Genomic DNA, 26,374 nt, shown 5'->3' with positions numbered 1-26,374 from the left:
ACAAAACTTATATATGTATAATAGTATATAATTGAAAGAAATATATATTTATGCTTGCTCTTTTTGCCTCCTCTTCCTCTTTCAAACAACACACAGTTTGCATTTGCTGTTGGAACACTGACACTGTTTCATTTTCTAAATACCAATTTCAATTATTTAAAACAATTAAATACATTTATTGTAAATTGTTAATTGCACTTGTTTTTCTTTTGTTTTGCTTTGCTTTGTTTGTTTAGATATAAATTCTGTTTCTTTGGAATGAGTCGTATTTATGTTGTTTTACTTATTGATTTGCTACTGGGTTTAACGTCGACGAAATAAGTGATCTTTAAGGCAGCTCAGCTCAAACTAGCCTACAGAATATCTAAGTACATTTATGTGAATATACACATAAATGCTTATTATGATTATTATTATTGATTTTACAGTTCTTTAGCATTCCTCCAGCTGTCTGTCTGTCTGGTGATTTGATGCGCGCTTTTTGCTGACTAGTTGTGCAAAATATTGTTGGACGGCTGCCTGAGAACCTCAACTAACCTATGTCTACAAAAATGTTTAAGCACCAACTCGATTCAAGGCTCCATCTATACACTACTACATATAAAGTGATTAATATATATGTATATATATATGAATATATTTTAAAATGCTACAAAAAATCGACGTGAGGCTGTTAGCCAATTACTACCAAACGAAATATAAATGGCACTGACTGGAAAAAAATCAAACGGTACGGAAATCAAATGTTTAACTTGAACTTGTCGTAAGGTACACTTGTGCATAAATACTGCGCTTAACTGCTACCACACAAAACTAATTAGCTATTAGCTAGACATTGCACTTAATTAAAATAGAAAACCCAACAAAAAAGGAAAGACAAAAAAAAAGAAAGAAAAAAGTCAAAGAGATTCAACTCAAATAAACATCAACCTACACCGTTAAATCAAAAAGAAGTGTAAATAAATAACAAAAGTTATTCAAGACCTAAGCGTATGTGAATATATATGTATATATATAAATAGAAAACTAGAAAACATAGACATCTGTAAATATACTACTTAAATGGCTAAACAAAAAACTTGCAGCAACTTGGTTGAAGGCTTTAAGTAATATGCATGTCTATGTATGTATGTATGTAAGTAGAATACTCATTGTTCCCAAAACAACAACGACAACAACAAACAACAAATTGCTTCACTGTCGTCATTGTTGTTGCTGTTGCAGCTGTTGTCAACTAGAATATACTCATGTTCCGAAGTAGAAAATTTGCAAATTGTTTGAAGAGAGCTGACGAAACACAAACCCAAAACATTAATTATAAAAATTAAAAATAAAAATAAATAGAAAATTTTTTTTAATGAAAATAAAAATCTTCTAAGCGCCTAAAAATCACTTATTTTTCAATCGTTAGCTGCCAGTTTTTTAGAAATGTTTGCGACCTATGAACTAACAAAAAATTTCTCGACGAGCAATAATCATATTTACTTGAGTAACTTGTTTTTCATTCTCTTTCATTTTTGTTCAATATTTTCAGTTGTTTGTTTGTTTGTTTCTTGTTTTTGTTGCTTACAGAGAAGCTGCAGTTGTTTACTTGAGTATTTGTTGTTGTTGTTGTGCATTGCTAAATAAATTATATATGTTCAAGTGTGTGTTTATGTATATACGTAGCTATAGTTAAATATGTAGTACTACTACGTTCAATATGTTTTGAATATGTCCTGTGTTGTGCACTGTCAACGGCAGAATCTTGCTTCTCTTTTGCTGTATTTATATACATATGTAGATATGTAGATGCATATGCATATATAAATACATATACAGATTGTTTAAGCTGGTACTAAAAACTAACAATTTATATGGACTTCAATAAATTCTTGGTGCACGCAAACAAAAAAAAGTTCAAAAGACGGAGCCGGCATGCATATATCGACCAACTGTAAATATTTTTTGATATCAGAATTCAGATAAACAAAAATTAAAAGAATAAAGGAATAAATTCAAGAATGAAAATAATTATTTTTATAGATATATATATTAAAAATGTGATCGTTAGCTGTGCGATTCATGCAGAATTAAATAAACGAAAATTTGATCGAGTTAAGTCAAAATCAAAATTAAAATCAAAAGCAAGCGATGCAAGGGGTTAAAAGCGTGCGAAAAAAATCGAATTTTGCATTGCATACTTTGAGGCATTGCACAAATCTAACCGTAATTATATTGTATCATAAACAAGCAGCAACAGATTCGGCCAAGACACCGACATTGCAATACCCTTACAGAAAACTAAAAGCAATTAAATGGAAAAACTTTATCTGTAGACTTCTATATAGACAAATATAGTCTGCTATTGAATAAAATACAAAATTGCTATAAAATAATTATGGAATCTATCTTCTATCATCTTTAAAATAACGAATACGCCTAGTTACCTCTGCAAGGGTATGCAAATAACAAATTAATAAAATTAGTAAAATTGTTTGGTTATAAAGCAAACTGAAAATACAAAATCAAATAAATTAACAGGAAATAATGCTGGCTAATAAATTGAACATGCAACTGGACGTATGCTTAATGTGCACAAGTTTATGGACTATTCTCTGAGGAATTGTAAATGCTTTAAATAAAAAGTTGCTTCTTCTCTCTTTTGCTCAAATAATAATTGATTTTAAGATTTAGTCGTTGACTAACTTTAAACTGTCATGAGTTTGTGTAAGTGTTGTAAGTAAGTATTATTGCTCGCAGTTTGGCTCGGTAATAGAAGTTAAAAACATTGGCTAACCATAACTCAATTGATCGATGACTCGCCTCATAAACTGGCTTATTAGATGTTCATATATTACTTTTTTTTCTTGTATCTTTTTTGTTCGTGTAATTTTCGAAATGATGTGTGTGTGTGCATGTGTGTGTGTTTTTTCTTTTTGCTGGTGTCAACAGTTATGGCGCATATAGTTAAGAGTATATTGAATCAATATTTAGCTGATTGAAAATCATAATTTGTAGTTATAGAGATACGATATGGTAGTTAAGTAGTTTATCTAGCAAATAACCCACCGCTATGATCTGGATATTCCGTCAACAGAGGATTGGCGGTCAGTGCTGCATAGTTCGCGTAGTCGGTGTATGGCGATGCAAAGATCATGCCATGGGCGGTCTGATCGAAGGCGGCTGTTGGCGCTGCCTGGGCGGACAGTATACTGGCCGCTGATGTCGGCACTGTCATTCGTGGATTAAGTATCAATGGTGCGCCGAGCGGTGCACTGGCGGGATTACGTATCTGGGTGGCCAGTCCCGATAATGTGGGTGTCAGCAGGCGATTATCCGATGCAGCAACCAAACGGCGCCAGTCCTCTTCGCACACTGCGGGATACAGAACAGAAGCAGAAGGAGAACCAACGCATGAGAAAGCTGTCCGTATAGAAAATCCATGTAAATTCAAAGGAAAACATATTCATTATATCATTATTGGTTAGACGGACTAGGAAGCATGACTATCGCAATCGGATTCGATTGGCTTATATAGAGCACATAGCAATTATGCATTGCAGATTGCTATCAAAGCCGGGTTGAAGTTTAATCATTTAATTTATTTTTGGTCAGTACTGGGATTAGCTGTTCGTATTAGACAAAAGTTGTTTTTTTTTTTTTTTTTTTGTTTTCGTTTTGCTTCTTTTGCTGTTTTTGTTTGAGTATAAATATTTGTTGACTTATATGTAGATCTTGATTGATTGACGTACCTGCGACTGATTTCGCTGTTGTGTCCCTATATGTGCCGTTAATAATGGCTAATTCCATAAGTTGACGTTTCTTTAGCTCATCTTCGCCTTCGGCTTGCTGTTAGTACAAGTACGCGTACGCATATGTGTGTGTTGGCGCGTGTATATATGTGTGTATGTTGGTTTTTGTTTTGGTGTAGTAGTGGTAGTAGATATTTTTTCAATGTATTAAACAAAATACATCAAAGCATATTAGATTGGTAAAAGAAATGAAAATATAAAAAAAAATTATTATTAATATTTCGGTTAACAATTTTAGCAATGAGATAATTATTTATTTATTGATTTTATACAGATAGATAGGTACAGCAAATTGATTAATCAATATATGTAAATAGGCAACTGGCATTAAAAACATGCCAACAATTTAACATCTCAATTCTTGTTTTGTATTTGTATTTTGCATTAATTTTATTTAATTTTACTTTTTTATTTTAATTAAAGGAATCGGGAGTTGGGCATAGAATTGCAGAATGCCATTTGGCATTTGCTATAGCTATTACACATCCACTTACCGGCACGAGCAGCTTTTGCACTTCAGCGACTGCCTGAGCCAATTTGACTTTGGCGCGATTCTCGGTATCCTCGACGGTAATCAGAACATGCAAGTCGTCAGACAAGTGCTCCCAGTTGGGCTTGCCACGATTGGCATCCTCCTGCAAGGCATAGAAGAAATTTTGTAATATAGAATATATTGATTTCATTAGAATTGTGGAAGATGTCAGTCCGATACTTAATCGGATAAAGTTTTCTCTATAAAATAACTATAAATACCCATAACTATAATAATAACCGATGGCGCACTTTAATGCTCTAGTTTTTTGCCCATAAAAATAATATACTAAATAACCCATCTGCCTCATATTCAAGTTTTTATACATTCTGTTTGAATGATCATAGCTCTAAATCTAAGGGAATTAACCATACCAATTTGGTGTATATGATATATAAAATATTGAAGTATATTATATATAAGCATATATGTATATATATAATGAAATTCTATTCGTATATGTAAATGTCACTCTTCCTCCAAACACTACAGCATTATATTAAATACTTTTTTATGTAGTTATTTACTCAATACTCTTATGCATATATAGAGAGAGTACTATCTAAATATTTGTATATATCTTTTAGTGCTTCTCAGACCGCAAACACAACCACAACTACAACTACAAGCGGCAACAGTTTATTGGCAATGAACGTCATAGCCACACTAACAGAAACCGGCAAATGTGGATGCCAATAAAAACGTATACCTTTTCTTATTTCACTCATTCTGGCCAAAGTGTAGTTGGAATACGGACGAATTGCATTGCCAGAGGACATTGTGTGGCGCATGTGTTCGCTAATGGCCGCAAACCATTAATTGTGGCCACACAGTAAAGTGGATTTTGTGAAATGTTCGAAATATGAAAATTCTGCTGAAGCTGTTTTAGTTTGCGGCCACGCCAAATGCCCGCAGGCACTTTTGGCTGTCACGCTCGAAATGTGTGAGAATATGTGGCTGATATTTGTTAATGCTTAACCCAAGGCTCCCGCGACTTGCTCAGCTCATTAACTTTTGACCCAAAATGCGAAAGAAAGCACTAAATATATATAATTTATATGCATGGAAACTGTTCATGCTTTTAAATATAATTTTGAAAATTTTCTAATCAATTAAGCTCAAAGTGCCAGGCAAAACTGTCAGTTTAGTTGGCTTTTGAAGTTGGCTCATCAGCCAACCAGCCGACCAGTCAGCCTGGCTAATTTCGAGCCGCCAGCCCGCCACTTGTCAAATTACGAACTGTCAAGCGGCAAAATGAGCCAACTTAGTGGACACATCTGATTCAAACAGTTGCATGGAGACTGATTTATATGTATTTACATATATATAAAGGGGTTTCTGCTGCAAAATATTTATATGTATATAGTAGATATTTTTGTATTTCTATCTCTTGTTTGACTGCAGCGAGTAAACATTTTCGCTAGCTTTACTCGCTTGTCATTTTCATGAAAATATCATGAGTCACACACACATTTCGGCTGACGTTATATCAGCAAGTCAGCCAGCCAGGCAAGCAGTCCACGCTGAGCACCTGAGTGGGTGTCAGCTCACTCACTGTGTATAGCTACTAAATTATCAAAATATTGCAATGTTCACTTTTATATGGCTTGTCTGCTCTGACTTTTTGTATATGTGTGCGTGTGTGTGTATATCTCTCTCTTCCTCTCACCCTCTCTCCCTCTCTCTCTCTCTCTCTCTCTGTCTGTGTTTGCTTAAAATGCGCTCCACATTGGTAAACTACGAATATACATTTAATCACCTTAGCTCTGTTTATTTTCTTTTTTGTTTAACGTACGCCAGAGGAAATTAAATCATCATGAGTGCTGAAGAGTGACAAATTTTTTGACTAGACATTAGAATTAAATGAAACGAAAAACTTATATTATCTAACATTTGATATTTCTATTTAAGAAACATTGCCATCTGAACTGTAATTTTTTGTTGGCTGCTAATCTTATATGTATACTACTCAATTATTCATGTGCTATTCAATTTTGGACTTAAACTTGTCTCTTAATTGAGAATCATTTTCATTTTGGCTCGGAAACCGAATGTCAACCAAAATTTTCGTCAGAAAAGTACCATCTCAAATTGAATCTGAAATGTGCTCTGATTGCATAGTAACAGCCACCTCTGTATGTATGTGTGTGCAGTGTGTATGTGTGTTCTCTGCGTGGGTGATTGGGGCTATTCGATTGGCATACGAACTATGACTGTTGATTGGCATTTAAAGTGCTAATTTAATGAAATTTTAATTTCTCTCGAATTGCTTTTTTAGTTTTTCATGACTCCTCTGGACTTGAGTCTCCAATATATATCTGTGCATAGAACTCACCTTCTTTTTGTCCCGCATGGAGCCCTTGCCGCGTACCATTATCTTACAACCAGTCTCTTGCTCTAATTGTTTGGCTGTCATGCCGCGCGGTCCCAAAATGCGGCCAACAAAGTTGAACTGAAACGGAAAGAAATGACAGGAAATGAGCAACAATTATAACAAATATAATATACAAAGAATAATAATAACAAATTAAGCTGAAAGTCTTAATGCCATAAGTTGATCTCATATGAATTTAAAATACATTAATGGCAAGGCTGACTCATGAACCAAATTCAATTCAATGCACAAAACATTCTTTCAAAGTCAAAATTATTATTTTCTGTTTCGCCAAGTCGGGTCGAGTTGAGTCGAGTCGAGCGCCAGCAAAATTATAATCAAAGTAGAGAGAAATAAAAAAAAAAAATCAAAATACAAATGCACAAGCGCGCAAAATACGTAATATGACCTAAGGCGACACGCCTGAATTTGCCACGATAAACCAATCAGCCAGACTCCCAACCAGATTGCCAACTGCAACAGCAGCATGAGCGAGTGCTTAGCGGCGGCAACAGTCAAAGGCATTTCAAATACCAAATACCAAATACCAGTAGAGGAGGGAGGTCTTTTCGGTCGATAGCTGACTGACAACAGGTCACACTGATAGCGAGCGGTACTCCGTTGAGGCCCGGCTAGTTGAGCTCTTGCCAACAGCTGTGTAATTGATGAGCCAGCAGCCAATTATCATATGCTTCATGCCTGCGCTCTAACCACGCCCTCGAGCGTAAGTTGATGCTCATAAATTAGACGATCAGATTGTAGATTTATTAGGCACACTCATAGACGAATATCTCAACAACTTAGCCTGAATTATATAGACAATTATATTGTATAAAGGTTTTTCTATATGTATACACGTATATATATTGAAAATGGCGCAATTCTAGCCCTGAGGCGACCACCCACCAAATGTGGCGCAGTTTGGCTTTTATTAGCAAAAAGGCAAGGCCAAGTGGGTCAACGCGAATATTATATACTCTATAAAAGGTTCTTGAAGCAATGTTGCTTAAAAGGTTTATAAGAATATATACAGTAGAGTTCCGATAATTCGATTTACACCGAAATTCAAATTATCGGGAATTATTGAGAACGAATTTCTTTCAAGGGGATAGATTTTTTTCGATTTAACGCGATTTTCGATTTAGCAGGGTATGAATTATCGAGTCTTGACAGTACTTCTTTTATGCATTTTTCGATTCGATTTGATTTCGATTTTTTTTAATGATTTTTTTCCGATTTTGTTCCGATTTTTCTTAGTTTAAAATTTTTTTTTTTGCTTTTCCCTATGTAAAATTTAAGAATTATAATCTGAGAATTCAATTCTGATCATTTATATATAGACTCAAAATTGAAAGCTTCTTCCTTTGTATTATTACACATTGGCTGACAAATTGATAATATCCGCTGCAAGAGTGTTTTTATTTTTATTTCCAAACTGATGATGTGATATGTGTTGTTGCTGCTGCTCTTGTTGTTGTCGTTGTTGTATTGACGATGATGTGAACGGCAGCAGCAACTACAACAGCAGCACTCGTTGTTGTCGAGTATGTAAGTATATTAATCTTTATCTAGATAAATAAATCTATACATATACAGATATATCTATTGGCATTTGCTGTTCGCTGCTTGTTCCAGCAACTGCTGCAGGCAACTATTGAGATCAAATCAATTGAAAATTGCTGCAGATGCGTGAATGCTGTTAGTGGCTTAATGGCTGTGCACAAATTTTAATTAAGAATTTAACAATGTGCATTTAAACGGATTCTTTTGAAAACGGAAACAGAGAAACGGAGAAAGAGCGTAAGCGTAAAATTCAACTTTTCATGAAAATATAAATTCACGAGAATATAAATATTTGCATTTGCAACTGTTTCAGGCAATTAAAACTCAAAATCATTTGTCTTAACACACGACACTCGATGCGGATAATTAACAAAAGCTGGGTTCAAATATATCAAGTATTTAATCGCAGCCAAATTAAAAGTAATTCAGTTAATCAATTGTGAAGAGTTTTCCCTTTAATTTCCAATCAATTATGAAATAAGTGCAGTGCCACTTATGCGACTCAAGTGGAAAACTGCAACAGCAACAACAACAGTATTTATTAATATTGTTGTTTACTCGACTCAAAAATGCTGTTAGCAGACAAAAGAGGCAACAGTTGTTGGAACAGGAGCTCTCAGCCTCCTCTCTCTCTCTCTTCCACATGTTCTTGCTTTTCCTCTCTGATTGTGAGCAGCGATAAGAATGATTTCATTATGTACTAAATACTTATTTGTATTCTCAGCGCAAACAATTGATAAGCCGCCAGCAGCAGCGGGCATAAGATGCTTTTTTTAGACTCTTTCAGGTCGCCCACAAAGGAAAGAAAGACGCGCCTGGACCCAATTTAAGAATTAATGAATCAATATGGAAATCGGCTATGGCTGCTATGGCTGCCATCATAATAACGGACAATTGTAAAAGCCGCTTAACAGCACGTGACAGTTGTTCAGAATCAGACGATACCAAATAAAATCAAATTGATATATTTTATGTATAATACTCTCAGCATACTCAATATATCATATATGTATATCAAATGAATTGTTTCTTAAGTTCAGGTTTTTCACGCAGCCAAATGGACGCAACAGTTTTACAAATAGTTTTCAACAGCGAAACATCTTTTCATATTAGCCGCCAGTTAAGTGGAAACAAAAAATGCAAAACTAGGCAGCCAGGCGGCGCAGATCAAATAGATTACAAATCTGTATAAGTACATTTTAACAAACATACAATCTATATGTCTTCTCTTCATAAAAGTTTGAGTGTGAGTGTGAGTGCAAATGTGAGTGTGAGTATGAGTGTGCGTGCGTGTGCTTAATTATACGCGAATGTAATACAAAAAGTATGTCTATATTCCGCGGAAAAATAAATCACAGTTTGACATCTAACAAAAAAAAAAAAAAAAAAAAAAAAAAAACAGCTTGCTCCCCTTCCCTTCCCTCTGTAAGCTGTTTTACTACTTATTAAATAACTCAAAAATTGAAATGAGCATTTTTTTAGTTGCACATAATTAGCATTTTATGTTCATGACCAATTCGCTGCAGTTTTCAGATTAATTGCCCATATATTTACGACACACACAATGCATAAAGTGTGCAAATTGTTGCGACAAATGAGCTGAGCTCAGTTACTGCTGTTGCTATTGCTGTTGTTGCAAACAATTTAACATAAATACTCTAGCAGTTAGTAACGTCCGCTAATGGACAACAGCTGTTAGCATAGCATTCAGCTTAGCCAGCTATGTGAATTATGAAATGTTAAAACTGCGAAGGTGCTTGAATCTTAAGGCTATAGCTGGTTCATAAACAGAGAAAATGTCATAGGTATTCATTTAACTTATAGTTCCAATCAGAATCTAGGTAAAGCTTAAACCAAGTCAATTCAAAGCCTTGATTGAAAACTTATATTTATAAACTTTTTTAGAAAAAATTTTTTTTTCATTTCGGTAAGCCAAAATATTTAAAACCGTTTTGTTTGTTTAATTTTTTTCCTCTTTTTATTATTTTTAGATTTTTTCCTTTTCACTTATCCTACTATTTTGCAATCAGCGTACATATTTTTCTATTCATATTTTTTATAGCAAGGGCTTTCATTAAATTCAACTATATTTTTATGAATTACTCATTTAAATATTTTTAAAATCTGTTTATTTTTACAAGCTCCCCAACAATAATTTCTCGCTATTGACTGCCAACCGTTTGAATAGCTATATACTAAAAACGAAGAAACTTAGGCTAATACTATTTAAACAGCTGCTTGGCAGCTTTAATAAATGTTTCATCTTTTATCTGACTTATCTCGAACGTATATAAAACGACAGCTTGTAGTTTTGCGCGCAGCAGTGTCGCGGGGCGTATGAGCATTATGTTGACAGGCTAGCGGATAGAGACGGACACATTGATAGACAGAGAGAAGAGAATGCATTTGAAATAAATACTGGGCTGTGGGACAGCTTCAACTGGAGCTATGCCGTATATACAAGTCTGTATGAGTTAATAGCTAGTTTAGTAATTAATTGTAAACTGTTAAATGCCTTTGTTGTTGTTGTTGCTGTGGCTTGCTTGCAACAGATGTTGCTGTTGACGTTAATTAAGTTGTATTTATGTTTTGGACACACTCAGCAGCAGCAACAATTGAGCGCATTAAAAGACACTGCATTTTGTAGGCCTGCAGAATGCAATGCGATGCACTCGCATAAGACATAAGCCTTGTTGACAAATTGTTGTCCATTTACATGGCGTTCGTTGTTGCCGCTTGTCAGTTGGCTGACAAATCACTATTTACAGTGTTAAATATGGCTGAAATTATTTACTGCTATTATTTTTCGTGCAAGCGTTTCGGCTAATGCTGCCCGCTGTGTCCGACTTTCAGTGGTTAAATTTATGAGCAATGACGAGGCTAAACAATGTGTATAAACAATATATTATGTGTTTATATATAAACATATCTATCACTGTGTGCGTGTGCGTGTGTGTGTGGGTTTGCATGGACAATAAACATTGTGAAAACTTGTTGCATTTTCTTGCCTGCCTGACGACCTGAAACGCAATTTGTCTTGCTTAGAAACATTTGGCTTCGGTCATTCGGCAGAAAAATGTCAGAAATGTTCATGTTCAGCTATCGAGCTAGAAATATTGCAATTAAATGAAATGATTTATCGAAATGCTGAACACACAAATACACACACACTCACACACACACACCCGCGCTCAGTCAAAGAACTAAACACAAAAACAAAAATCTTCAGCTGGTCGATGGGCATATAAATAGAAGCATACGAAATACACAGAACACCTGAAATATCAAAAACCAAAATAGTCAAAAGATATAAAAAAAAGATTGAACATATTTTATATGTGTATATACAAATAAATGTATATATATATATATATATATATATATATATATAAACAACAAACCTATGCCCTGCGATCGTAAATCTTGGTCGAGCTGTGCCAATTTCCATTTGGAAAGCACAAACTCAAGCAACAAAAACAACAACAACAACAACAACAGCATCATCAAAAACAACTTTGATTTAGCCTTTTGCTCTGTTTCAGCATCAAATTATGTTCGTTTTCTAATTTATGACTTGCCTTGTTCACAATCAATTCGCTCTGCTCTTTGTAGGAGCAAAATAAAGAAAAAGTCAACATAAACGGTTAAGTTAAGTCTTATGCAATGCAGCGGCAGAAATTAATTAAGTAGAAGTTGCTGATTTTAAATAGTGTCTTATTTTCAATACCCTCGAGAAATGCACATTAAATAAGTTGAATCAGCTCAACTTTCAAGCCAATACACAGTGAAATTTTCAAGCGAATATTATGTCAATCTGACATAATCGTTAAATATGTACATATATAGTATATATTATATGTACATATATGTCGTAGGTATTATTTTCAAATTATAGGGTAACTAATAGTCTCAACTTTCTACGACTTTAATCACAAGCGAGAATTTGCCACAGATTTAAGCGTGTCTAACTAATTAGCAGCTTAAAGCAAGCATATTTGCATATCGAGGGCTTTAAGTGGTGGCGAGTTTCGAAATTGGCCAATAAATACTTTATAAATTGAATATATATATATATATATATATATATATATATATATATATATATATACATACTATATATAAATATATATAGCAAATAGACAAATAGACGGCTATGTGGAGCACGCACTGCCCCTCATTGAAAGACATGCTTTAATTGTGTCAAGCAATGAAATAAATTCACTCAGTTCTCGGTTCGTGATGCTGTCAGCCATAAATAAGGCAAAACTACGCCCAAACATTTTCCAAAATGAAAACAAAACAACAATAACAAATTAAAATGAGAAAAACAGCATTTGGAATTGCATAAAATTAAATCAAATTCTAATTTGCCATGGCGTTTGGCTAGGCGGGGAAACAAAACGCCTACAACGGACGACGACGACGACGTCAAGCGACTTCCTAAAACGCTTCACTGATTTTGTCTAACCCATTTAAAACACATACATACATATGTATATGCACATGTGTGTGTGTGTGTGTGTGCTCGGCTGCAGCTTACTGAACTGATACGCATTTTGCATTTGGCGAGTCTTAAGGCGAGCCCCGCCGTACTGAGGCAATTGCCATGTTTTGGACAACTTAACAGCCGACTGATTCCATCAGCTGTCTAAAGGTGTGTTATCTCTCCCTCTCTCTCTCTCTCTCTCTTTCTTTCCCTCTAGATACGTGTGCGTGTCTGCCAGAGTGTTGCCTAACCGCCCATTTGTTGCAGCAGCAAACTGACTGGCAGCGTCTCGTGTTCTTTGGGCACTGTTAGAGGGCGCACCTTAAGCGATTTCCGGTGTACCAGTTGCTCATTGGGGCCCATTGAGCAGGCCGCGCTGTCAATTCTAATTAGCGGAAGCGCTTCAAATGTGCTTCGATTCATAAATTAGATCATCGCTGATCGTTTCCCAATATATGTGTATAAATACATACATATATAAATATATATATACACATATATATATATGTTTGTTTATTTCAATGTGTCTACTTACATCTGGATGCTCACGCACTGGCACATAAACCTTCTCGTTCAGCGTCACCATAGCGCCCTCGGGCTCGGGCAGGGTGAGGGGCTCCTTCTTAACGCCATTAATCTGGAATAGGGAGGCACGAACACGTGCAATTTCTGCAATAAAAGAGAATAATTATTAATGAAATGACAATTAAAATGCGTTAACGTAAAAATATTCTTAAAAAACTTCCAAATTTTTACGACCAAAATGTAATTAAATTAAAGTTTCTGAAATGCTTTACAGCCAAAATATTATTATGAATAACTATAATATAATAAAAAAAAAAAAAAAAAAATTTTTTTTATGCTGCTGTCCAAGTGCAAAACAAGTTTTGTTTTATTTGTTGTTTAATTGACAACTATGTGGCTAATCATTCAACTCGGTCATTAGAGCAATTTGCCATTTAGTTAAATGTGCGTATTAAGTGACGCTTAATTTGACTTTTAGCTGTACAAATATTGTATTTCGAGCAACAATTGCCCCAGCATATACATACACATAGACGATGCATGTATGCCATTAATGACGTGTGAATGTTTACTTTATATTAATGCCGCTAATTTATTAGATGCAAACTAGTCAACACACACACACACGGACGCACAGCAAACACCTTACCTCTACGCCCCCATTAACAATATATTCAACTAGTGAAATCATTTGGTTTATATATAAACGAATTATGGCATGCATTTGCCTTTCAAATTACAGCGATGCGCGGAGCGGAGCGGAGCTGTGTTAAATAAATGTAAAATGCAATGCCAAATTGCGCATACGCCTCATTGTGCGCCATAATTCACACATTTGGCGTTTGGGCTACCGCAGCGACTAACTGTCGTCGACGTCGACGTCAACGTTGTCACTGTAGCCCCCCAACTGTGCCAGTTGACAGCGCCTTTACAATTGATATGATCAACATTTGGTTGTTGTTGTTGTTGCTGCTGCTGTTGTTTGCTTTGGGACTCGACGCAGTTGCATTGTTTAAGTTTGGCATGTGCCCCCGACTATAGCTGGCTCATACAATGGCCAACAATTTGTCACCAGAACGATAGGGCAGTCTCTCTATGATCTATGTGACAATTGAAAAAGATATACACAGATATATATGTATATTTTATTAGTGGGTGTGTGCTTGGGCACATGTCATACGGTATGACTTAAGAAGCAGCCACTGTGCCTCATGCCTAGGGGGTCTAGTATGTCATCAATTTGCTGCATGAGTTGGCCAGCAAAATAACTCATTGGTTAATTCATTCTGGTTATGGCAATACAATACTTAAAGCACCTCCTTCTACGATATGCAATTATTTATTGTTGGAAACATTTAAATTTATAGCTAGAAACGTTGGCCGCAACGAAACGTGCATTTTTTGACATCGAAATTTATATTTAATTTAATTGAACTCAAATTTTTCCAAACACGTTTGCTAAAAATCCGAAACAAAGTGAAAATGTTCTAGGAAATATTTTATATATTTGATATATTCAAGTTTTATGCATCTTGGCCCAGTTTCTGTTGCTCATTGTGCCTTCATTCTGCCTCCCCTCGGCTGACTAATGCAATATCCCTGCCAAATGTAAAATCGCCATGCATAAAATTTGACAATTTATTGACGCTCCGCTGCCGCTCGTAAAGTGCAATAGCGCTAGGAAAATACACACAAGTCTAAATTTAAAATGTTGCAAAATGTGGCAGCTGGGCGTAAAAGGCGCTGCCGAACAGCTCCCAGAAGGGCGTCATAAAGCCCTCAAAATTATGTTTGGACACATGGCCAAGATGGCAGAAAGGCAGCCCCTGTCTATTTTTGAACAAGAACTCAAAAAAAAAAAAAAAAAAAAAAAAAAAAAACCAGATCAGAATTGTTTTTCTCTTACAGAGTTCGTTAGCATTCTTCAATAGTTTAAACAAGGTGTGCGGGATTTGAATTTAGAAAACAATCAACTATTAGCTAGGCAACACAACACAACAAAAAGCAACATAATAATAATACTTAAATGTTGCCCACACACGCCAGCGTCAAGTTCTTTTTGCAAGTTCTCTTGGCACCAAATTTGGCTAGCGCTGTGTGTGCGCCTTATAAGGCAGTTCGCCTATTTGAATTGCCAAGATAGAGAGATAGAGTCATAAGCATGTAAATTATGACTAAAACTTGACTTGCATTAAGAGTGCCGCCACTTCCAATGAATGAGCGATACAGTTTGAAAAAAAAAATAGATATATATGTATATATATTTATTAATAAACAGCAACTGCCTTATAAGCACTGCAGAACGAGAACTTGTTAATGAATAAAAAGATCTTTCATTGATAATTATTAGATTGGTTTAGCCGCTCGACACCTACATATAGACAACCTGCTCAAGCCAACTCAGCCAATGCCCTTAAATGGTCACTTAGCAACGGACATGGGGCTTAATTATACACCACATATATGCATATATGTAAATGTGAAGCTAGAGGAAGAGACAGAGAGAGAGAGAGAGAGAGAGAGAGAGAGAGAGAGAGAGAGAGAGAGAGAGGGAATGAAAAAGAAAGAGAGCCATGGAGTCGCTAAAGGCAAGCTATTAATTAAGCTGCCTGCGCATATGGCGCATCGGCTTTAGTCTTAATTATTATAATTTATCTAAATGCTGCTATCAATTCGACCTGTCAGTGACTAATCCGATTCCATGATACAGTCCCCTTGGGGCAGCTGTGTCATATGCAAATGCAATTCCACAGCTTATTCAACTAATTCGTGTGCCACACATCAGCCACACATCTCCTTCAGTTTGTCAGTCTCTATCCAACGATTTGACATTTGACCGATTAAAATTGGCAGCTGTCATGATTGCGTTTATGCTCAAACAGATCTCAGCTTGCTGATTTTATGATTGCAGCACAAAAAATTGCTCACATTGCGTGCGAGACGCAGGAATATGTTGCCAACTTAATGAAAAGCTTTTCGCCGAACTGCCCTTAATTTGCTGTTGAACATCTATTAAACGGAACGCAAAAAACAAATTGTTCGCACATACATATATAAACATATATACATATATATAAGTACGAATATACTTGATGCTTGTTTATTGCGACAAATTCCATGCTGTATTCAATATTTCAGTTTTCACTCGCATCGCTTAATGAGTTCTTTGGTCGGCTCTTAATGTGCTTGGACAGCTAGAACGAGCCATGTCTTGTTATTTATATCTGTTCATAATATTTCTGCTTGTTTTCTGCTGCTGCTGCTGCTGCTTCTTCTACTCTCTTTTTTTTGTCAGTGAAAATGAAAATCATTTTCCACTGCGCTGCCAAGCAAATTAAATTATATTATGTGCATTTTTTTGTTGCTCAAAGTCTCAAGAGATTTTCCGCTCCGCTGTTTGCTCTTCGTGTTTTATGCAAAGGCGTCGCATAGACGCGCATTAAATTCAATTAAACGAACGAACAAATTGTATAATTTGAAATATTTCATTTCATATTTCATTTGATAAGAAGTGCTATAATGTAAGTGCAATCTATTGTTTTTTCCATACTTTGTCATTTGATTTATGGGCAGACATGTTGTTTGTTGCTTCCACATAACCGCAGACAGCCTTGTTCACGCCAAAATCTAATCCCAGCTTGTCAATCTTATAAGATATGCCAAGCAGGCAGTCAAACAGTCCGACAGTCAGGTAGGCAGTTAGCTCAGTTGACACCTAAACCAAATTAATACCAAGCTCAGCTCACAGCTTGGCGACTGCGGGTAGATCAGCTGATTGATTGATTTTGCCGGAGCGCAGTAATTTGCATTGGCTCACGACTTCGCTTCAAGTGCGATACATTAGCAGCCAAGTATCCGAACAGCTAATTTATGAATGCAAGACCATTCAGGCCACGAATTAGATGACTCGCACCGTGGGCTCCAGCTCAGCGCAGCGCGGCGTGGGTGTTGCCAGCGTATTTCGGCCTTAACAATGCCAAAACGCTGATCGTGTGGGTGACAAGCCGGGTTTAACAAATAGTCACAGCAATGACAAACGCCTCGTAATGGCACCAAATAATACATAAAGAAACCAAAACGCTTAAAGCTCGGCTCGAATGTCGATGTTTGTGTGCCATAGCCACTGCAATTAAGCCAGTTGCCTCCGGCCATAAACCAACTGCAGGCACACATTTGGCATGAACTCCACAAATGCCTTGCTCGGCCTTGAGAATTTGCACACAAAATCACTTTGCGCAAAACAAAAACACGCACATATCTATAGCATATCTCTGTATGTGTATCTGTATGTGTATTCAAGTAATTTCATTTATTTGATTTTTGTATTTCGCATACTTATTTTTATGTATGTATATTATTATTCCTTTGCCTGCGGTTAGACAGTTCCGAAAACAATTTTTGTAAAATTGTATAAAAATGTGAATTATGATAAACATATATTTATACATTTTATACATATATACATATATATCTGTACACATTTTCGGGTTCTTCGACTTTCTTTACTAAATTTTAAATGCGCCACAACGATTTGTTTGTATGTTTTATTTGTGTATTCAGATAAAAAAGCATTGCGGTTTGCATGCTGTTGCACATGAATAAAATTAAATTTTTAATATTATTTTAATTTTTTAGTGAACAAAATGTGCGTAAATATTGCTGGCAAAATATTTAAGTGTAGATGTATATTTTTTATGTAACACAGGTAAACAAAATATGAAAAATATTATGCAAAATATGAAAAATATAATAGCATTGATACTCCGTTTAAATCTTTTATTTTAAAATAAATAAAACAGATTAAAAATTTATATCAAACTCACTCCAAGATTTATTATTAGTCATATAATGTGTTAGCCCATACAACCTTTAATGGATATATGGCTATTAAAAGTAGAGCATGCAACATTCACATAAACATGCAACAGCAGACCAACAAGTTCATAAAATGAAATGACTGCGACAAGTACATAAAAAGCAAAAACAGTAAACAGTTGTTTACCTACATAAATTTTGGGTCATAGCCAGAAGAAAAGCAGCGTCAAGCGAAAAGCGTGAAAAATGATATCGACACAAAAATATTACCAAGCGAGTTTCACTCTCAAAGAAGATTGACAAAGTTTTCCGATTATCATTTAAAAGACAAATATTTATACTTTTTTTCCGAGAAGTTTTTGATCTGAACAGATTTTCTTATGCAGTAAAGTGTTTTTTTTTTTATAAATGTATAAGTAAACTGTTGTTGACTCAATTTTGTTATGCAGAAAACTTGTTTGTATCGATCAATATGAAATGTTTAATTTAGTAATAAATATAGTAAGAATGATGTCCGACTGAGACGAATTCTTAATAGTTTTTAAATCCTCTTTTTAAGAAAAACATATGCTTGTCTTCGATAAATTAAAAAAGTTGTTTATTTATAAGACATACTGAAGTTGAAACTTTGACAATTTTAGTTAGTTTTTTAAACAGTTTGCAAGCTTTCTTTATGTTTTTGTATTTGATGAAGAATTCACGTTAATCCAAGTTATTTGCCATCCGATTGTAATAAACGTTTGGAATGTATACAACTTTGAGCAATGTATGGGATTCCTTAAATTGTTTCAATACACAGCTTATGCTACAAATCAGTGCTACGTGCCTAAAAGCAAACCAAAACGAGAACACAGCGGAAAAAAGCGCACCTGGCCAGCTGTCTGGATTCTTTCACTGGGCTGCCACATGCGCATACGTATAAGAACCAGAATAAATATGAAAAATGTGCATAAGCTAACAATAACACGAAAAATTCTATACATATTTTCATTATACAAACGCAATTTTCAATATTTTTTTCCTGTTACCGCAAAGCAAAAAAAAATAGAACACACATTTAGCTGGACTGATAATGCGACGTAATATGAACTATAAGAAATTGGATTTTCAATGAATATGCGTGGGTGTATGTATATATTGTTCTACATATATATATAGAAAATGACATGCGAATGCAATTATGCGATTTTGTATAATTTTCTCATTAAAAAGAGCATCAAAAAAGGCGTACTGAATGCTATATATAGTATTCATAATGATCAAATTTACTTTGACAGCTCGCAAATACTTTGATGAAGTAATATGTTTTATTATTAGATTGCTTGTCGAGTTGTATAATTATTATTAGTCATTCAATGATACTTTAATACAGACACACTTAACACACGGGTCTTCGAAGAGGTCTTCAAAGGCAATTAGTTATAGCAGCATCGTCTCAAATAGCTAATTGTAACAATCATTGGCCAATAAGCGTACGACACGCTCGTTAATAAGCCAATAAAATGTATTTTGAGTAAATTAAATTTGTTTTAAATTATTAACGCCCATTCCACAAGCAGAGCTTATAAATTGCTGTGATTAATTCGAGCCACTTCACGGGCCCCACACACCCTGCACTTACAAGCTAAATCGTGACTAATTACGTTTCGGTTCTTAGCACTTTTGAATGCCAGTTTTATTAGCCAGTGCCATTTAATAAGGCCCAAGAAAAATATAAAATATATACATAAGTATGTATATATATTTGCATTAAAATTTTAATTAGATAATTTGAATAGCAAGAGCCGCGCATTGCTAGGCAACACAGTCAGCTTTATATTTTCGGCAAATGAACAGCCCAACAAAGGGCCATAAAACCAAATGAGATGTGATGCGATACGATGCGATGCGATGCGCTGCGAGGTCAGCGGCAAAATTGGCAACACCCCAAATAGAATATGCCACAAAATTTCTCAAGCTAGTAAATGAAAATGTGTCAACTGTTGTTGTTGTTGCTGCTGCTGCTGCTGCTGCTGGGAAAATAATGACACAAATGCTTAACTATTTTTCACACACAGACACGCAGAGAGCACATAAAGTGAAGGTGGTCGACACGCCAGAATGCCTTTGGAGCAGCAAAAGAAAACAAAGCAACAAGTCATGAATCTTAACTGATCTCCACTCTGGCTTTGTATGTCTTAAGGGCGCTGAGGAAAGGAAGTGACATAGTAGAGCATGGCGGCGTGATTTTGTTACAACTTTCAGTTTCCACAATGGGCAAAATGGAAAGCTCTTGTCAACAGCTCTTGGCACCCAGAGCAAAGACAAACAGCTAGCACGCAAGTAAACAGCTTTATAAGCCCCCCCACACACACACACGCACATACACACGCACACGCTGACTTGCAATAGAAAACGAAATTATAATGCAAATGATGTTTTAATGCCACATGCTATGCGTGTGGGTGGCATTCGCCACAACAACAACAACAACAACAGCAGCAACCGCATTAATAGTATTACGACAATTTTTCACACGCACACAATAAAAATAAATAACTGTTAGTCGCCGTGCCTCTGTATGTGTGTGCAGCAAAGCGGCAGCCTTGCAACTTGACATTAAGCTTTGAGAGATTACAACAACCACAACGTGCCACAGCAGCTGTGCGTTGGGGGCGTGTCAATTTGCATGACCTAACGAGACTTGACAACAACGAAAACCAGAAATTACTGTCAAAACGTCTGCAAACAATAAACAAGTAATAAGATATATAAATATATATTTAAATTTCATTCTTCAATATTTTGGTATACCCTTGAAATCTTAGCCAATGTCTCGCGCGTACTTGACCAGCATTTTGTATTGGCTGTTGAAATTTGAGTATGTTTCATATGCTTAAAAATAGCTGCCAACATATTCCGAGTAAATGTGTCATTAAATAAATAAACAGTATTCGACATACGCATTTGAAAAGCTTGAGCTCATATATTAATTACTATTATTATTGAAGGCAAGAACTAAAAATTCACACACTCATTAAAGCACAATTGCACACATACATATCTACATATGTGTATAGATAATAAAAATATATAGCTTGAAACATGTGTACTACATACATATAAAAACTGCCTGTTATTACAGCAAAACGGCCAACGAAACATGTTCGAAAATTGCAAACAAGTTCGTAAACTTTAAGCCAATTTTTCCAAAAAAAAAAAAAAAAAAAAAAAAAAAAAAAACTTTTTCTGCAACTTGTCATTGCCAAAAAACGTTGCAAATGTCGTTGTACACAGTTTAACAGTTGTTGTCGCTGCTGCTGTTGTTGTTGTTGTTGTTGTTGTTGCTTTGCTCAAAGTGGCGCAAGGCATCGAGCCAAGCGAAAATTGGCCGCAAATCAAACAGTTCCCATGTGCGCAATTTCGTAGCAAATGCCGTCACATAAGCAAGAAAAACCCGAACCCACAATCCAAAAGACGAATCCGCAGCCAAAATGAAAATGCATTAAATGCGTTAATTTACGTGAAATTGTGGAAAATCTTTGGAACCCGCTGGCCGCGCAAAACCACAGAAGAAAACAACAAAAAAGCGCCCGTAATGAGTCGCCAAACAAACAAAGCAAGATGAAAGGCAGGAAGCCACACCCCGAAACCAACTCAACTCAACCCGACTCTGACTGAAGTCAAGACGAGGCGAGCTGAGTCAAAAGCAAAGCCGAGCCAAACAAAATGAAAGAAAAAGCTGTCACGAATCGCCTCAACGCTTCGTTTTGCGTATTATGTCAATATTTCAAAATTAATTAAGATTCATACAATGAAGCTAAGGGAGCGTGGCGATGGGCGTGGGCGTGGGCGAGAGCATTAGGGTTCTATTGAAAAACCTTTTCAGCAAATAGCCAGGGTCCGGCACATGGCTGTGACAAGTAAAGTGCATAAATTGTTAGCTGAAGGGCAGAGCGAGAGAGAAGCTGCTTTCAGTCAGGCAGTTAACCAGTTAACAAATTAGTCATTTCCCACAACAGTTTGCTCGACTAGCAGATGCCTAGTTGACAAATATATAAGTAGAAAATGAAGTAAACAATTTAAGTATAAACAATTATCAACATGGAATGTTTATATGTCCTTGATAATATTTGTATTATTGAATAGCTCATGAAATAGGAAATAATTTTAGCATAAACAATTCAATATATCTTTAATTTGAATATGACTTTGAATATCGATTCGCTAAGGCAGACGAAGTCTGCTCATATCAGACCTCTGCTAGGAGTACAGGGTATTTGAACGGTAGTCAATGCACATTCTCTGCGCGCCCATATTTATAAAGCAATTAGCCGAGCTGATTTTATAGCCCAGCTCATAAAACTCAACAGCAGACATTGTCAATGAACGTTCACAGTCATGCGCTCCCACTCTCTCGCGCTCGCGCTCCTCTGCCTGTGTCCCTCTCTCTCTCTCCTCCCTCTCTCTCCCTTCTGTTTAATTTTCACAGCGCTCAAGCAATGGCTGCTTAAACCAATTAAAAATTAACAGCATATATAGATATACTATAGCTAATAGACAATTTGTGTACTCAGCCAATCGGGTTAGATTTTGCCTCGGGCCGACGGCATTTTGTGCAACAGTTGTTAGAGCACAATTGTCGGCATTTTCCAATGGGCAGCTACCGTGTTATCGCCCAACTGATAAGTCCTTAATCAAACACTCACCTGAAAAGAGCAAAACAGGTAGAAAAAGAGATAAGATTACGTGAAAATACAAATGGTTCACATGCGTAACACGATTTACGGCAGTTCAAATTGGGCAAGGAAACAAAATAACAACAAAAGATACCCAATCTCAACACGTGTCGAGATAAAGCTATATACAGAGACGCGCGCTAAACGAATTATTTAAGATAACATTGTTGCTGCTGCATTGAAATTGATAAAGAGCGCATAAATTAAATTAGGCTAACCTGAATTAACGTTGCTAAAATACCATAAAATTTACGAGAGAACTCATATTCATTGAGTGCAGAAGGAGGCTCATGGCTCAACACTCACTTAAGTCTCGAGCAGCTCCATCAACGCGGCTAGGGGCCTTGCTGCATTGGGGCTGTTAACAGCCGAAAAGCCGCTTGCAGCAATGTTCAAATTTTGAGGTTTTTATTTCTGCTTTTTGATTTTTCAGTTTTCTTTTTTGGTTTTTCTATTTTTAAGTACAACATCCATAAGATAACATTTCTGTTCGGATATGAGTCGTCTAGGCAAATGCCGTGGCTATGTCTGTGGCTGTTGGCTGTTGCTACGCTGCCAGCGCTTGTTTATTTCTGGAGTAGCCGAATGACTTTTCCGGAGCCCCTGCTACGACGTGTGTGGAACGTAAACAGACGCTGCCTGGCCACGACCACAACAACGACAACGGCAACAACAGCAACAACAATCAACAACAATATGAAGATGAAGAAGAAGCAGAAGCTGTATCACACAAATCACGCACGGAATCGAATACGAAGCGGGACAGACAAAACAGAGGCTGTGCGAGTCAAATAAACCGCAAGGTTCATGACCTCTTGTGTTGTCTTCTAGATAAGACTTCAAGATTTCAAAATACTGTAAAAATTCTACTACCTGGTTCCAGCTAACATGTTGCAGGCATGAGTCTTAGTGCACAAATAATGGTGTTGAAACTGTTCAAATAAATATTAGAATTTTTATTGTTGTTCGTCTTTCTTTTTTCCTCCCTGTTGTTGGGCCGATGAGACTACGAAAGTTTAGATAAGTTGTAAACATTTCGTTCAACAAGCTGCGTTCCATCAGCAACGCCAAGAATTTGCCTTAGCTTTGTTTTCATTTCGGTAAAATATTATTTATAACTATACGAATTTTCGGCTTTTTTTATTTCTTTGAAAATTTACAGCTGTTATTGGAGATGCTGCGCGTGATCTAGCGGAAATTAAATGGAATATGGAATACATGTACATATGCATAGAGAATTTTGAAAGCCTAAACAAATATTAAACTAACACACACACACACACACACACATGTTATGTTGCCTTGTTTGCTTGTGTTTATAGTGAAAGTTGCATTTGGTCGCTTGGAAGCAGCCCTGAAAACCGAATGTTAACTCTAATGTCGCTTATGTCATGTCTATCATGTTCCTACAAATGGCTTATTCACGATAATTAGCTATGACAATGTCTGCGCTGGGGTTAAATATTTAAGTTAATAATGTACAAATCGCAGCAAGACAAAAAAGGTTAGCCTTATTCATTACCAACATATTTCGAAATATCATACAATACACAACTGTGTGAGTGTGTTAGTGTATGTGTAAGTGTAGACGATGGGCTGTGGGCGTCTCTTGAGCGCCTGAAATGGGCCATGCATTACTTGTGGCTACGCAGCATGTCACTTGATCGTGCTGCCTTTTACTTGGCGTATAATTAATGTTGTTTATCGCGCATACGCAACGTGACGCACGTCATACAAAGCCCCACTCATACACACACACACACACACAGATATTCGAATGTGGCAACAACTGAGCCCAAAACCAAAGCCAAAGACAATACATGAAGAGCTCTCTAGCTATTGCTATAAATTATTACGAAGACCCCCGTCCTAACTGCCTACCACTTGTCCACCTACCCACTGTCACAGCTATCTTTTGTTACTGAAAGTACAAAGCATATATATCTATTTGTGTATCTGTATGTACTTGGCCACTTGTGTCTCTATAGATATTTGTTCATGCATAATTAAAATATGCTTGACCAAATTTGAAGTGTCCAGACAACTCGTTTTCAAAACAAAACTCAAAGACTTGCCGCCTTCCTCAGTACTCTGTCTATCAAGTAGTGCTACGCATGAAAATGAGTGTGGGGTATAATGATTTGAATGGATATCTATGTTATAAACAAACAAATGTGATATGTAAATTTGAGGCAATGGGTATCTAAGGGTCGACTACATAGAGCTTCAAAGCTATTTATTAGTAATTATCTATATGTATTTCAGCACTGCAGGTTTCCTTTTCAGCATTGTGCAACTTGTTCTTAACACCTCTGAGCGCCCACATATTTTGTTTATTTTTAGTCAAAAAGGCGACAGCGGCGACAGCGACAACTGCCGGCGATGTCTCTCTGTCGATGTGATCTGCTCTGCTGTATGCTATATGCTGAATGCTGTTTACCTGCCTTTTATTATTTTGTACATTTATGCTGTCGCTTTGTCAGGCAGCCAAGAAATACAAGAAATCACTTTTGGTGTGGGCAGCTGCTGCTGGTGCGTGGAAAACCGGAAAAGCCTACGTACACACACACACACGCTCACATACAGTTGAACTGGCCTAAAAGCCCGTTCGGCATTTTAGAAAATGCAAGTGAACTCGTTCATGTACCAATGACATTCATCCGAATCTGACGTTTGGCTGATAAGCCACACGATGTCCTTGAGATGGGCATGCTGTGTGCCTGTGCCTGTGTCTGTGCCTGTGCCTGTCCCGTCAGCGTAGGCAGTTTTCCATTTGAAAGTGAAGCAGAAATGTGGAATGCTATATAGCAAGTGAAGCAGTAGCAGCCGAAGCTGCAATTGCAACTTTCAATCAATGACGCAGTGCGTAAGGCCTGTGCGAATGTTCTATGAATAGAAACGGGTTTCAATTACAATCTTCATTACGGCTGCTGGACACGCGTTTTGGCTTATGCTACACGATGTGCCGAGTTTTCAAATGCCAAAGGGTATGGCTGAATATAGCAATAACTGCAATGCACTAACAACTAGCCCGTTGCCTTATGTTGAGTTTGACCATTGGCAATCAAAGTGACTAGCCGCACTTGACTCTCTGATAGTTGACCAAAAGCTCAAGTTTACGAAGCACGATGTATGCATGAGTAAATATTGCATACACCAAATTGACCTTTAGTCCCTGAGCAACAGCAGACGACGTAGGTGGTAGCAATCAACTGGCTTCAATTGCTGCGCATGATGCGATGCAATCGCTCTATATGCGTCACTATCGTTGATAGAAACGTAAAAGGATTTGTGGGCGTGAATCCTTCAGTCAGCGACAGCTGCCAGATTCGAGCTGAAATCGAATGACATGGTTCGCTGAAGTAGAAGCACCTGAAGCAACAGCTCCTCCTGATATAGATGCTGGCGTAATTAGATTTCCAGCAGCAGCGAATGTGAACGCGGGCGTACCAAATGGTAACGCTTACATCCGGTTGCACTTGCCGCTGCATCTCGAAATGCTAAAAATCTAAAAAAGAGAACAAACAAAAAATGTTTGCTTCTGACTGGACAAACTTCATTAAAAAT

The 26,374-nt window shown here is 36.5% G+C and overlaps 1 protein-coding gene across 8 annotated transcripts in view; it reads right to left on the bottom strand.

Moving 5' to 3' along the window:
* The window catches only part of LOC6574826 (protein held out wings), a 36,345-nt gene that overhangs the window by 600 nt on the left and 9,371 nt on the right, over nucleotides 1-26,374 (bottom strand). For 4 of the 8 annotated variants that reach the window (XM_015167668.3, XM_015167669.3, XM_032727953.2 and 1 more), the window contains exons 3-7: nucleotides 13,285-13,418; nucleotides 6,662-6,778; nucleotides 4,289-4,429; nucleotides 3,735-3,831; nucleotides 3,052-3,405 (exon numbers count right to left, since the gene is read on the bottom strand). In XM_015167668.3, the coding sequence (XP_015023154.1) occupies nucleotides 3,052-3,405; nucleotides 3,735-3,831; nucleotides 4,289-4,429; nucleotides 6,662-6,778; nucleotides 13,285-13,418 (843 nt within the window). Of the gene's footprint in view, nucleotides 1-421; nucleotides 1,935-3,051; nucleotides 3,406-3,734; nucleotides 3,832-4,288; nucleotides 4,430-6,661; nucleotides 6,779-13,284; nucleotides 13,419-26,374 lie in introns of those variants that run through there. The other 4 variants (XM_002000818.4, XM_032727965.2, XM_015167666.3 and 1 more) reach the window with 3 other exon arrangements.

The sequence above is a fragment of the Drosophila mojavensis genome, unplaced genomic scaffold, assembly GCF_018153725.1.
Source record: "Drosophila mojavensis isolate 15081-1352.22 unplaced genomic scaffold, ASM1815372v1 contig_231, whole genome shotgun sequence".
Lineage (NCBI taxonomy): Eukaryota > Metazoa > Arthropoda > Insecta > Diptera > Drosophilidae > Drosophila > Drosophila mojavensis.
Note: the sequence above shows the minus strand (reverse complement) of the source record. Positions and strands in the feature narration are given on the sequence as shown.